Raw genomic sequence first — 14,062 nt, 5'->3', positions numbered from 1 at the left:
TTTCCATTTTTGTCTTCCTCCTCCTTAGGTGTCTGGTGATCCTGGGCTGCCCAGTTGCTCTTAAGAGTGGTATCTTACTGGTGGGGCTTATTGCCTGGTGAGTTTTGAGGCCAGGGATCTAGCCAGGCCATTCTCCTGAGCACCCTCCAGCTGCCAGTCTTCTTTTGAGCCAGGAGCTGCTGCAGAGAGGAGCTCTGAGGTTCATGGGTGGCACATGGGTGGCTGGGGCCTAGACTTGGAGCTGGGTGGAGGTGGGAAAAGGGCAAGAATCTCATTAACTCCCTGACTTTTGGAATAGGACCCTGGTCTGAGAGCCCAGCCACTGCCAGTAGGGATAGAGGTGTGGGGTCTCCTTTTTCCAACTACATTTTCACACACAACCCCTCGGACACTAACCTCCAGTCAGCTAAAGCAGATCCCATTGTCCACCTTTCTCCATTTGCACAATATTTCACTTCTGTGTTCATGGGGTTTTGCCTTTACAAAACTCTTTTCCTATCATTTTAGAGGGGAGGGATGTGAAGAAAATATTCTGCCATGTTTAACTAGAGGTGTCTGCATTTTATTTTAAACCCTCCCAGGGTTGAGAAGGGACCTGCCTAACTGGGAAAGGCACTTTGTTGCCTCAGGCAGGCTGAGGTTGCTGGACTGACAATCTCACTGCCTGAGCTTGCAGATGTGGTTTCATTGAGTTAGGGTCTTGGGGCTGGGTGTGACATGTGGCAGACGTCCAGGGCAGCTCAACGCCATGATGGGTGCCTGGAGCCTTTAAAAAATAGTTGGGAGGACTTAGGGGACCCTGGGTGCAGGCCCTTTCCACTGAATTGGTTCACAAGCCTGTCTTGAATTCCGGGTCTACCGACTGTAGATCATTGAATCTAGGACGCCATCATTTTTAAGATGCACTACTGTTTTATGAGTCACTAGGAAAGAGAACGCTAATTACACGAGCGCCCACCATCCACTGGTAGGCACACCCCGACTTCAGAGGGCACGACGCGAAGAAGCAACTTGGAATCTGACTCCGAAATGCGGCCACTCTTTATCACTCTCTCAACATGATCTTTGGGGCAGATGGGAGTTCTTCAGCGCCGGAGGGGATCCGAACTTCCCCTGCCCTGCCCCTTACGTGCGAGCGCGGAGGCAGGGAAGTGGAGCAGCGGCAGAGCGGGGCAGGAGGGTGGAGCGAGGGGCTAACTGAGACAAACTGAGGTGGGCCGGTCCTCCGCCGACTAAGGGGAAGCCCGGCGAGGAGACAAGACACACACAGCACCGAGGAAAGCGGGCACGCGGCGTACACCGCCCGCCCCCGCCTCTTCCGTCCCCTCCGCTTCGGAGCCTTAACTGTCCCTCCCCACACCGGAAGCTCATTCCTCTCTCTCCCCCGCCCCCCAGTCGAAGGCGAAAGGGACTTTTATCGCGAGACTTCCGTCCTCCTTCGGGCGCTTCCGCCGGCGCCCAGATCGCGCGAGACCGCGGAGGGAGCAGGAGCGTGTGGCGCGCGCGGCGGCCGCGACGGACGCAAGATGGCGACGGCGACCATAGCTCTCGTAAGTGAGCCGCCCGTGACCGTGGGCCGCCGCTCAGCTGGCGGGAGTGGGTCGTCGGCCCGGCTAGGGCGCCGAAGGCCCCTCGGAGACGCGGCGGTCGCTCCCGGGCCCCCGCGGCTCTTAGTCGCGAGAGGCGGGGCGGGGCGGGCGCGAGGCGGGGGCCGGACTGCGGCCTCAGCTTCCGGCTCGCGGGCTACAGCTTCCGGCGGTCGGCGTCGCGGGGCCGTGCAGCGCGCGGAGCGCGGCCCCATCGGGGTGCGGCCGGCCCGCCCGAGGCGAGCGGCCCCGCATGGCGCCGCTGAGCTGCAGCCTCAGAGCGGAGCCAGGCGGCCGTCGTACTGTTCTGCCAACGGGTGCGCCTGCAGCCCGGACTTGACGGCGGGGCTCCGGGGAGCGAAGGCGTCTCTGCTCGGCCGAGTGAAGGGGCCGCCGGGCGTGCAGGGCCCGTAGGAAGGAATCTCGGCCCGCTGGGAAGGGTGGCGGCCTCGGCGGCTTGCATCCCCAGCTGTGACTCTGCTGCCAGCTGGTGCTCTGCGGAGAAGGGGTTACCAGCCAACAGGGACTCCGTCCTGTCTCAGGAAGGAGAGAACGTGCTGTCTGAGCACGCGTTTCTCGAGCACAGTGTGTCGGGGCACAACGGGGAACCAGAGGCCGTCCCTGCCCTGTTCGGGGGTCTGGTGGACACGGAGCCCGTGGACTGCGAGCCCGAGGGACCTGTGCTCAGGGTGTTGTGGGCACCCAGAGGAAGGAACCCCTGCCTCCTCTGCTCAGTGCTTACCTACTTTTTAGTGGCATCGAGTGAGTGGCATAGACGGAGAACCCTTGTACACACCACGCTTCCATGGTGAAGTCTCCCTTGACCCTTTTGCCTCCCTACTCCGTTTAAATGAGTGTCTGTCCTCCTGGACCCTTCATGGCATCACTTCATCCCTTTACTTACCTGCCACCCTGCCACCAACGCATAGCCAGAGTGACACCGTGAAGCCTGTCTGAGAGGGCAACGTTTGCAGGTGGCTGGAGGCTGGACGGATAGGGGAGACATTTGGGGGTCAGGGAGTATACTTAGGCTGGAGCTAGGCCTTGGCCAGCCCCTGGGCTGGGGGCTGACACCCAGTGAGGGAGGCTGGACCCATGTCACTGGGGCAGGAACTGCCTCCCAGGGGGGGAGAGGCCCCTGCTTGTGCGGGGAGCCCAGTGTGTGATTTTCAGATCTGGCTAACCTTTTTCTACCACATCTTGTTTCCTGTTGAAGCCACAGGAGCAAGTGACCTTTGTGAGAGAGAAGTTAGAAAAGAGAGGCAGGTGGAGGACTTGGGTTACTGTCCCAGAGAGCGGTTAGGACTGGACAGTGACGGAGAGGGAAGCTTGGAGACAGGGACCCAGACTCCTGGGAACATATGGAATGTGGAGGAGGAAGAGAAGCCAATGAGAGTGGATGATTGGTCTCCCCTGAGCGTCCTAGGGCCACATGAACACCAAGCCTCAGCCTTGGCTGCTCGAAGCTGTGACTAGCAGCACCCTGTACCTCTGGAGACTGAGGGATGAGCTGGCCAGACAGGTGCATCACGGTAGAGGTGGGCGTGGGCAGAAAGTCTGAACCCTGTACGCTGAGGTTTTCAATAGGGCTGTTTGTTGCCCGTTGAATTCTCTCAAGAGGTTAACACGTGGGAACTGTAAAGATCCAGGCTTATATCAAATTCTGGGAGTGAGTTCCAGGCTGTGGCTTGATATGTTCCTCTTCTAACCTGTTCAGTGGACAGATTTCTAGGCAGCCTGTTTTCTTGTCGTCTTAGTTGGGCGTAGTGAGAGCTTGTTCTGTCTTGTGGTCCATGCATGCTGAACAGTGCTGGTTGCTGTCCTAAGATGTGGCTTCAGCTCTTCTGGGAGGATAGAGTGGCACTGAACTTGGCTGATAGTGAGCTGGTAAGGAAGGACACAGACAGATGCAGAAGTGCCTTCCACCTGGTGGCTGCGGAAACAGGCCTCAGCCCCTTCCTATCAGGGACATAGTCTTCTGGTGGCATAGTGTGTGTCTGACTTACCAGACCATTCTTCCCTACCTTTGACAGCTGGGCTCACTCCTGCTTGGGGCCGTTACCCTTGGGTTCCATCTAGCAGGGGCACCAGACCCTCTGCCTTCCCTGGGGGCACCGTCCCTCTCTTCCTCCTGAAGACCCTGGCATGCATGCTACCTCCTAGGCCTCCCTGGCTGCCTAGGCCCAGTGTGCTTCAGTCCCTTTCTTTGCATTTTGTGCTTGATTTTCTTCTTAGTGCTCATGAACCACAGAAGTCCTCTTACGTAGGTGCCAGTTGGCATGTGTCTCATCTGGTTTTTGCTGCATCCAAAGTGCCCAGCACAGAGCCTAGCCATCTGGTAGAGAGCAGGGCACCACGTGAAGAGGACTGGAACAGATGGAAAGCATACTGCCAACGGTTCTGCTTTGGGGATTGGACCCTGGGTGTTACACCGATGCTAATAATCACTAAGATTTGCGGCATGCTGGTCTTGTGCATGGATAATCTGAAGTACTTTACCTGGAGTGACTCACTGAATCTTCATGCCAGCCCCAGGATACAGGCCTGAAGAGCCAGAAACCTGGAAATGTTAAGTAATTACTTAACTTTTCTGGTTTTCTAATGGAAATGATCCTCTTTGTCCTGGGCTGTTGAGCAGTGCTGGAGTTTGGGTCCCAGACTCATGGGCTGCGTTGCCTCCCAGAGGGGACCGCTCCCCCCTTGAGGCACTGCTGCCTGGTGCTGGGGAGCTTTGTGACCACAAAGCCTCCTATTTTCATTGCCACAGGGTGACAGCATATGACCAACTGTGGTAAGAAATAGCAGTTTTCTCCAAGTTTTTTAGTATCTGCTTAGAACAGAAGCTGAGGCTCTGTGGGACGAGGAGCTTGGTTTCTTTGGAGGCGATGGCGATGTCCTGTGTAGCATTCTCGCCTGGACGGATTTTTCCGGAGAAGTCTCTTTTGAGTTGTGTTCTGCTCTCAGCAATGTCCTGTTTCCTGTGTTGGCTGTTACGTTAATTTGGGAGAGCAGGAAGTTGTTTACAAATGTGCCCTCAAGTTGGCTGTGTTCATGGGTCAGGGGACTGGATTGCTTCCCCAGACCTGAAGTGATCTCTTGCTGTGAGCCTTGAGAGGGCAGCCTCTGCTCCGGATGTGCTCCTGGGGTGCCAGGGGACTTGAGGCAGGCCAGACACTGATCCTGTCCCCAGCTGCCATACACCCACTCGGGGGGCACCCGTGTCCTTTGGTTCTCTCTTCCCTAAGAAGCAGTGGCGCTGAGTTCGGAGCAACTTCAGCCAAGTCTCCGCGTGGGCGTTAGCCGCAGGTTCTGTGCCCACTGGCCACGTCTCTAGCACAGACAGGCTTGTGTTGCTATCTCCTTTGGGGCTAGAGAGCCCGAGACACGCTCTGACCAAGTCAGCCTAGCCTCTGGCTTTGTGCACAGGGCTACAAGGGTGGGTATGGCTGTCCCCTGTGTTCCTATACATCGGTAGGTCTTGCAAGGTGGGAGTGGGGAAAGTGTATTCTGCTCTCAGTTCCTGCTGTGTAGCCCCTGAGAAGGTGGAGTGGGTCTCAGGGCCCTTTTACCAAGTCCCCCACGACGTTGCCCACGACATTGCCCACCTCCTGCCCTTGGCCTGTCTTTGCTCCTGCCATCCTGCTAAGCTGAGCTGGGAGCTGTTCCTTCCAGTAGGCTCTGCATAGCCCTGGCCCCACGGCCCCTCTGGGTGTGGGGTAGGGCCAGGCTCTCAGCTGCCAGCCCTGGACAGTTTGACTGCTGGGGGAGGGAGGCCTGTGCGCACAGACCACTGCCTGGCCCTGTCATTCAGAGGGCAGCCCTCCTCAGAGGTGTCTTCAGGAGGGGCTTGGGGTGTGGGCTTGACCAGAGCCTGTGGAAGGCATTGGGACTGATGCTGAGCCGTGTGTGGGGGGGGGGGGGGGGGGGTTGCTAGAGAGGTTTCCCTGTCTGCCTCAGGAGGGGATGAGGGGAGATGGCCAGCTGTGCCCCTTGTCATCCTGTCTGGCCTGGCCCAGCCTGCTGGCAGGAAAGGAACTGATCTTTTAGGACCTCAGCTCTGTGGCCAGGGGCCAGGTTTAGGCCCAGGGGAGGATGCCTTTCCTTGGCATGGGGCAGGAGCTCTCTTACCCTCTGTCCTGTCCTTTCCTGATGACTCCTTGCCAACTCCAGGCTACCTTAGATTCTGCCAGGGCAGCCCCTTGTGCCAGAGCCCTGGTCAGCTGCAGGTGTCCTGGAAGAATGGGTGGGGCGGGTGGATACTGTGGGATGTTCAGGGGCCAAGCCAGAGCTGGGCTTTTCCAGTGCCCCTGCTGGCCTCTCTTTCTCGTCCACGGGCACTTAGCCCTTAGCTAGGGAAGGGGAGAGAGGGCCGGGGCGGGTGGATCTTATGACTGTCCATTACAACATCTCCTTCCTGCCTGCAGCAGGTCAATGGCCAGCAAGGAGGGGGGTCCGAGCCGGCGGCGGCGGCAGTGGTGGCAGCGGGAGACAAATGGAAACCTCCACAGGTACTGACCTTAAGCATCCTTTCCCTCAGGCCCGCCCGCCCACCTGTCTGCCTGCCTGCCTGCCCGCCCGCCTGCGTGTCCCTGGGCCCAGAGAGATGGGGGTGGGGTGGGAGGAGCCCTAGGGACTCTTCTCTGCCTTCTGGGTGGAGTGCCCGTCTTGCTCCCTTACCGCCCAGCCTCCGGCCCGGCTCCCGCCTCTCCCTGTAGCGCCCACCTGCTTCTGTGGTGGCTCGCAGCCTCATGTGTCTTCAGACTTTGGGCAGATAGTGACGATGGTCAGGTGGGGTTGAACCTGAGCCATGTAAGTTGTTAGTCGTCCGTGTCCTACAAGATGGCAGCCATGCTGTTTCAGAATGTGATGGGTATTAAGAGCCAGAAACACAGATTTTCATTTGAAATCTCGAATTTAAATAAAACAACAAAGCAGAATAACGTGCAAGTCAGAGCACGGGGTCTGTGTGGGACGCGGGCCAGGCTTCAGAGGGGGCATGGGCAGATCTTGTCCTGCTCTGGTTGTTTCACCCTTGGGAGCTTGTCCTATAGGAGGTGGAGCCAGGCCTTGTTGCTGGGTAATAAGGTTCTTTGTGCTTTTCCATGGCAGCGTCTGCCTCCATTCGGTTCCAGTGGGGGCTCAACAAGGTGGCCTGGGGGCCTGTTGGAGCTGGGCCCTCCTGTGGGCCCCCCAGCACACTCAGGGGAGGGCTGGCCATGGTATGCAGCCTGGATCCTGGGAAGTTATGGGGGCTGAAGCAGATGGGCAAAGGGGCCAGGGCGTCCCTCTAGCCAGCCCTCCCCTGCCCTGGTTGATGGGAGAAGGGCCTTTTGTTTACCAAGACAAAGAAGAGATTGAAAAGTTTCTAAGGGGCTGGAAGGGGGTTGGCATTGATTACCATGGTGACAGCCTGCTCTAGAGTCACAGCCCCTGGCTCTCAGGGCCTCTGTCCCACTAAAGAGAACCGGGCTTGGGGCCAGCTGGGAGGGCGGAGAGGACAAGCTTCAGGGGCCAGACTGGGTCACCAGAGTAGGGGCCTCCAGGCCCCTTCTGCCCTTTGACCCTGTGCTGGAAACCCAGTACTTGGGCTCGTCAGGATGGTGGTTCTTGGGGTTTGGGTCGGCTGGCCCCTTCCTGCCTCCTTCGTACCTCTGTCCTTGCTCGTCACATCTGCACTGGGGATCTGCCTCCTCTGCTGTCCCTCCTAAGGCTGTGTGCTGGGAGTTGCAGAACATCCCCTCTGGAGGGGGCTGGCGGTGGTCTGTCCTTGCAGTTGCTGGGTAGCCCCAGGCCCTCTGAACTCGTGGGCAGGCAGGTGTGATCTGATCCCTGATACACACACTCTTTGGTCCCGTGGCTGTGTTTTTCTTTTTGCTCGCATGGCTATATTCTTTCCCCTGCAAACAGCTTACAAATGAATTTTGACAGAAGGAATGTAAACTTAATCCTAGTTCCATTGGATTTGTCTGCGGCGGGCTGTGCCTGCTTTATCCCCATCCCCCAGAATATCTTCTATCTACCCATGCTCGCCTGGGTAGGGTGCTGGCAGGTCCACTTTTCCTCTGTGGCTTGTCTGCTCCTGGCTTCTCTTCCCAGGGGGCTAAGCACAGCCCAGGGAGGAGTTTGGTGGAGGTTGGGTGGAGCCCTCCTCTGGGCTGTTGTGACCTGGGAGAGCAGCTCCAGGTTCTCAACAGTGTGCAGAGATGGGGGATGGGGCGCTGCATGGAGGTGTGCTGGGAGGGAGGTCCTTTCCCTTACTTGCTCCTTGAGTGATCCCTGGAACTCCGCCCAAGCAGGGACGCTGAGTCTGTGGCCCTGGCTGGGGCTGCAGGAAGGTGTGGGGGCAGGGGTGGACGCCAGGTAGTCCGGGAATGAGGAGTCCCTGCACATCCAGAGAACGAACCACGGCCCCTTTTCCTTATAAAGGATGGCCAGGGCCAGCTCTCTTGCATGGTAGGGGACTGAGGTTCTGGGGTCAGCTTTGCTACAAGAGCTGGGCCCCTTCTACTACTTGCTGCCTGTCTTCATAGCTCCTGAGGAGGCCATTGTGGCCTGGGCCCTGCAGCTGCTCTGGGTTGTCCCAAGGCCCCCAAGGTACCTGCCTTCCTCAGTGGCATGGGTCTTGAGAGAGACAGGCCTAGGGACAGGCACAGGGATGGCAGAAGGGCAGACCTGCCTGTCCCTAGGAATGGGCTGGGCTGGAGGCCTTGTGCAGTTGTAGGGGGAGATGGGTGGGGTGGGGTTCCTGGGGCCATATGAGGGAGGTCTTGAGCTTGTTCTTAATGACTCCCCTGCTCACCACCACCAGGGGACAGACTCCATCAAGATGGAGAACGGGCAGAGCACAGCCGCGAAGCTGGGACTGCCTCCTCTGACGCCCGAGCAGCAAGAGGCCCTCCAGAAGGTGAGAGTGTACCTCCTGGGGACTGGTGGGCATGGAGGGGGGCAGTCGGCGGAGGAAGGCGCATCTCCCCACAGACCGGGCCCCCCAGTGCTCCTCACCGCCTTCTCCCGCAGGCCAAGAAGTACGCCATGGAGCAGAGCATCAAGAGCGTGCTGGTGAAGCAGACCATCGCGCACCAGCAGCAGCAGCTCACCAACCTGCAGGTGAGCCGCCAGGGCCCCACCCTCTGGCCTGGCGCTGGCTCCGCTGGAGGCCGCCCCCCCCCCCCCCTGGGCCGGGGAGCCTCCGCTGCCCCCCCCCCCGCCACCTCCACCTCCTCTTCCTTCTCTTCCTCCTCCTGTGCCTTTGGCCATCCCCACAAGGTGTTGTGGTTCTGTTTCTCAAGGACTCATTCTTGGGACGCCCAGGTTCCTCCGTGAGGCACGAGTGGCCCAGCCTTACCCAGCTGCTGAGTGCCCATGGCCCCCTCCCCGCCCTTTCGCTGTAGCCGTGCCCGCACCCTGAGTTGGCTCCTCCTCTTGGACTTGAAATTGTCGCCTCAGGTCGCCTCTGCACCCATGTGGTGGTGCAGCATGTAGGGGCGTTCCTCCCCATCCCCATGGCCTCGGATAAGAGCCGTCAGGCCCCGGCCCCTGCAGTGAGTCCACACCAGCTGAGCTGGGGTCCAGGACAGAGAGGACAGGCCGGGGGCACCTCCGGCAGCACCCTGCTCCAGCCCCGTGGCCAGAAGCAGCCGTGGCTGTGGGGGGGAGGCCAGGGCGAGGCTGACAGGCGCCTGGGCCTCGAGCCCCCTGCCCCCTGCCCAGCCCTCAGGAGATGCCCTGGCTCTTCACTGTGCTCCATCTGCACCCTCCTCCTCCTCCTCCTCCTCCTTCTCCTCCTTCTCCTCCTCCCCTTCCTTCCCTCCTCCCCCTCCCTTCCTTCTGCCCCGCCGGCCAGGCTGTGGGGCGGGGCACCTGGGGCTCTGAGGCCCCCCTGGGCAGGTGCCGGCGGCTGGCCAGTTGGCTGGCAGTTTGGGAAGGCAGGCGGACCTCCCTGGCAGGGCGGGGACTCCGGGCCTTGCCGCTGTCTGAGTGAGGTGTGACAAGAGCGGGAGACTGCTCGGCTCCAACAGACTGAACTCTGTCTTTACTGTCTTTCAGATGGCAGCAGTGACAATGGGCTTTGGAGATCCTCTCTCACCTTTGCAATCGGTCAATAGAAATGCTCACTTCTTCCGGGGCTCATGTCCTTAGTCAGGGCTAGAGGGGGGCAGTGCAGCCCGCGTGCTGGGGACCTTGCTCCCCTAGCCGGCCCTGCCCGCCAGCTCGGGACGAGCGCAGCAGAGCGCCAGGCGTGGCGGGGCCAGTGGTGTGGGCGGGCACCCACCCGGGACCGCCCCTGGGGAGGCCTCCATCTGCTCTGAGGTCCCGCCTTAAAACTAACCGGCCAGGTAACTGCAGAGGGCAGCAGGCCAGGAGGGTAGCTGCCCACGCCAGGCCCACCTGCACCCATGTCGCCCTCACGCACAAGGCACAGCGCCTGGGCCTCCAGCTCTGCCAGTCTCCAGGCTGCCCGGGCTCCTGGGTCGGGGTCAGGCCCCCGAGGAGAGAAGAGTCCTAACTCACGGCCCCATCAGACCCTGGAGGGAGGATGGATGGATGGGGTGGGGGGCTGGGGGGTCCCAAGCAAGCAGCAGAGGGAAGGGCAAGGACTTGGTCCTCTGGGCCTGGCTGTCAGCAAGGTGTAGGGGCCATGCAGCCAGGGAGCAGGCAGGGGCTGGGCTGAGCCCAGAGTGGGCCAGGGAGGAGGCAGAGGCGGTAGCTGAGACCTTGGCTGCCGTGGGCGGAGGAGTCTGGGAAGGAGATGCTCCTCCATCCCCCAGAGGCAAGCTGAGGAGGAGGCCAGGCCCCGCTCCAGGAAGTCTGAGGGGGAAATGTGGCTCTTTCCTGGGGGTCATCCCTGAGTGTGCTGCTCTAACAGGGGAGATGTGGCCCCGTTTCTGAGGGCCAGACAGACCCAGTGTCCTCTCTGGAAAGCAGCTGTCTGTGGGGAGATGTCAGGGAGAGGGCTCTTGGCCCACCTGTTGGGAAGCCCGCACTGAAGAGGAGACGTACTCCTATCTTGGGGAATTTTGACCCGAGGGGTAGATGGTTTCATGTTGGGGTGCCTGGTGCAAGAGGGGACATAGTTCCACCTTTGGTGGTCCTTGGTCTCAGCAGGGGCCTGAGGCCTACTTGTCGGGAGCCCAGTTTGAGGAGGGCAGTCCCATTTGGGGGGCGGGATTCCTAGTTTGGGGGATATGTGGACCTTATTTTTAGGTTCCTCTCTGAGGGAGGGGAAGGCCTGGTCTATATACTAGGCCAGCTGGTGTCTAAAGAGGGAGACTGGTCTCCGGTTATGGGGGCCCTTTGAGGGTGAGGGGAGCCCCGGTTCATGGAGAAGCTAGAGCCAGGGCCCTGTCTTTGCCTGTCCTGGGCCTATGGTGTCTTCCCCGGGGCTCAGCTCCTCCTGGTGGCCCACTGCGTGTGGCTGTGGGAACCCCCCTGCGTACCACATCGTGTAGAGGTGGCAGGGGTGGGAAGCCCATCCCTGAGGGCGTGGAGAGGTCCCTTGGCCCAAGCTGGCCCCAGTGCAGGGGCAGTGTTTGCCCAAGCAGAGCTCTGGGCCCGCTGGGCCTGTTACCTCCCTGCTCCAGGGAGCCCCGGGGCTCCTCTTTTTGGCTGCTCTGCCACCTTCTGATGTTCCTGGGGGCCGGGTCTTGTGGCTGCAGATGTGAGCTCCAGCCAGCCCTTTTTTGTCAGGAGTTCAACACACTGGGGGGCTTGCAAAATGCTAAGCCCCTACCTGAGTTGGCCCTGCATGAGCAGCTGCTCTTTGTTCTCTCTCCAGGGAGCCCCCATCTGGGCTCCTGACCTCCTCCCCTGGGCTCTCTTCTGGGCAGTAGCTGCCCTGTCTTCTGCCCCCTCTCTTGCCTCCACACTAGTGGGTCCCTCCAGCTTGGATGGCTTCCCCTTCCCTCTTCCGTCGGAGCACTTGACCAGGACCCTAGGAGGATCTTCCAGCCCAGCTTGGGGTACCTGGCCCCCAGACTGGAAGGTGGGCAGGGTGGGAGGGCGCGCAGCCCTGCCTCCCGACCGCCTGTCAGCTTTGCTGCCAGTCTGCCCAGGACCTGGATGGGCCGGGGTGCGTCCATGTCCTGCCTTTGGGCCTGGCCTTCCTTCCTGGGGGTAGGGTCCTGCTGACCCCTGCTACCCTGACTACAGGAGCGGAGCCAGCACCGTGCTGCCGCGTGGGGAGCCCTCCCCACAGCGGAGCTGGGTAGGTGGGCCAGGAGGGGAGTGGGCTGCTCAGCCTCTTGCCACCCCCTCACAAGCCAGTGGCTCTCTCTCCCCTTGTGTCCTGCTCCAGATGGCAGCTCAGCGGCAGCGGGCACTGGCCATCATGTGCCGGGTCTACGTGGGTTCCATCTACTATGAGCTTGGGGAGGACACCATTCGCCAGGCTTTTGCTCCCTTTGGACCCATCAAGAGCATTGACATGTCCTGGGACTCTGTCACCATGAAGCACAAGGTGGGCTTTAGTCTGCCCCTCCCCACCCTCCACCCTCCCCACCTTGGGCTCTGTTGGCCTCACGGCACGTTCCTGCACCCAGGGCTTTGCCTTTGTGGAGTATGAGGTCCCAGAAGCTGCACAGCTCGCCTTGGAGCAGATGAACTCGGTGATGCTAGGAGGCAGGAACATTAAGGTGAGGGCCGAGGAGGTGGGCCTCAGGGCTGGCACATCAGTGTGCTCTGTTCAGTCAGCCAGGTGATGCAGAGCAGCCTGTCCAGAAGCCTGAAGGCTGACGTGGCCAGGCCTGTGCTGACGGGGGGCTTTGTGCCCTGCCTCTCTCCCAGGTGGGCAGACCCAGCAACATAGGGCAGGCCCAGCCTATCATAGACCAGCTGGCTGAGGAGGCACGGGCTTTCAACCGCATCTATGTGGCTTCCGTGCACCAGGACCTTTCAGATGACGACATCAAGAGTGTATTTGAGGCCTTTGGCAAGATCAAATCTTGCACGCTCGCCCGGGACCCTACAACTGGCAAGCACAAAGGTTATGGTTTCATTGGTGAGTTCGGAGAGACTGTGGTGAGGGCGGGGCCCACCTGGCACGGCGGCTGACCCTCAGTGCTGTTCCTGCCCTGCAGAGTATGAGAAGGCCCAGTCGTCCCAGGATGCCGTGTCTTCCATGAACCTCTTTGATCTGGGTGGCCAGTACTTGCGAGTGGGCAAGGCTGTCACCCCCCCGATGCCCCTGCTTACACCTGCCACACCTGGGGGCCTCCCACCTGCTGCTGCTGTGGCTGCCGCTGCAGCCACGGCCAAGATCACAGCTCAGGTGAGGGCGGGTCCGGTCGCATAGTTCACTTGGTGGGGACAGCTCCCTCCCTCATCCTCTGGGGCTTGGCGCTCTGTGTGGTCTTGAGCGGAGGCAGCCAGATTGGGGACTGAGTGTGGTGGCCTTCTGGGTTGCAGGAAGCAGTGGCTGGAGCAGCGGTGCTGGGTACCCTGGCCACGCCTGGACTGGTGTCCCCTGCACTGACTCTGGCCCAGCCTCTGGGGGCTTTGCCCCAGGCTGTCATGGCTGCCCAGGCCCCAGGAGTCATCACAGGTGAGCCTGGGTGGGTCAGGCCTTCCCTCCTTCCCCTGCCAGTCCTCTGGGCATAGCCCTCTGCGCCCCAGGTAAGACATTGCTCAGTCACGGCTGAGTGGTGCTGGGGTGCCTTCCTGGGAAGGGCAGAGATGGGGGGGGTGTGACTGCTGGACCTGGTGGGTTTGCTGCAGGTGTGACCCCAGCCCGGCCTCCCATTCCGGTCACCATCCCCTCTGTGGGAGTGGTAAACCCCATCCTGGCCAGCCCTCCAACGCTGGGTCTCCTGGAGCCCAAGAAGGAGAAGGAAGAGGAGGAGCTGTTTCCCGAGTCAGAGCGGCCAGAGATGCTGAGTGAGCAGGAGCACATGAGCATCTCGGGCAGCAGCGCCCGCCACATGGTGATGCAGAAGCTGCTCCGCAAGCAGGAGGTGCGCAGCCGGGCCAGGGGCGCCGCAGGGGGTGAGGGGAGTGGTCCAGCCAGCCGTAACTCAGTGTCCCCTCCCGCACACAGTCCACAGTGATGGTTCTGCGCAACATGGTGGACCCCAAGGACATCGACGACGACCTGGAGGGGGAGGTGACCGAGGAGTGTGGCAAGTTTGGTGCTGTCAACCGCGTCATCATCTACCAGGAGAAGCAGGGCGAGGAGGAGGATGCGGAGATCATCGTCAAGATTTTTGTGGAGTTTTCCATAGCCTCCGAGACTCACAAGGCTATCCAGGCCCTCAATGGGCGCTGGTTTGCTGGCCGCAAGGTGGTGGCTGAAGTGTATGACCAGGAGCGTTTTGATAACAGTGACCTTTCTGCGTGACCTTGGCCCGGTTGCCTGGACTTGCACTTGCTCCTTGTTCCCTCTGGGTTTTCTAGTGATGTGTTGGTGTCGCAGGCCCAGCCGCCCGCGGGGGGATAAAGGTGCAGATGCCGTTGGCCCTCGACATCCCTGTGTGGCAGTGGTC

The 14,062-nt window shown here is 60.5% G+C and overlaps 1 protein-coding gene across 9 annotated transcripts; it reads left to right on the top strand.

Annotated features, from left to right (window-relative positions):
* The first annotated feature begins 1,463 nt into the window (after positions 1–1,463).
* On the top strand, positions 1,464–14,062 carry PUF60 (poly(U) binding splicing factor 60). 9 transcript variants are annotated; one of them, XM_032415919.1, is made up of 12 exons: positions 1,464–1,550; positions 6,011–6,094; positions 8,395–8,490; positions 8,604–8,693; positions 9,633–9,683; positions 11,881–12,042; positions 12,125–12,217; positions 12,369–12,582; positions 12,662–12,852; positions 12,990–13,125; positions 13,299–13,534; positions 13,618–14,062. In XM_032415919.1, the coding sequence occupies exons 1-12, from the start codon at positions 1,527–1,529 to the stop codon at positions 13,915–13,917; spliced, it is 1,677 nt and encodes a 558-aa protein (XP_032271810.1). In that variant the 5' UTR covers positions 1,464–1,526; the 3' UTR covers positions 13,918–14,062. The 9 variants fall into 9 exon arrangements, with proteins under 9 accessions (XP_032271810.1, XP_032271815.1, XP_032271813.1 ...); XM_032415920.1 differs by having other exon boundaries at positions 1,465–1,550; positions 6,014–6,094; XM_032415926.1 differs by lacking the exon at positions 1,464–1,550 and adding an exon at positions 1,779–2,348.

Source organism: Phoca vitulina, unplaced genomic scaffold, assembly GCF_004348235.1.
Source record: "Phoca vitulina isolate PV1807 unplaced genomic scaffold, GSC_HSeal_1.0 scaffold18, whole genome shotgun sequence".
In the NCBI taxonomy this organism is placed as follows: domain Eukaryota; kingdom Metazoa; phylum Chordata; class Mammalia; order Carnivora; family Phocidae; genus Phoca; species Phoca vitulina.
The sequence above is the reverse complement of the archived record's forward strand: the minus strand, read 5'-3'. Positions and strand labels throughout refer to the sequence as shown.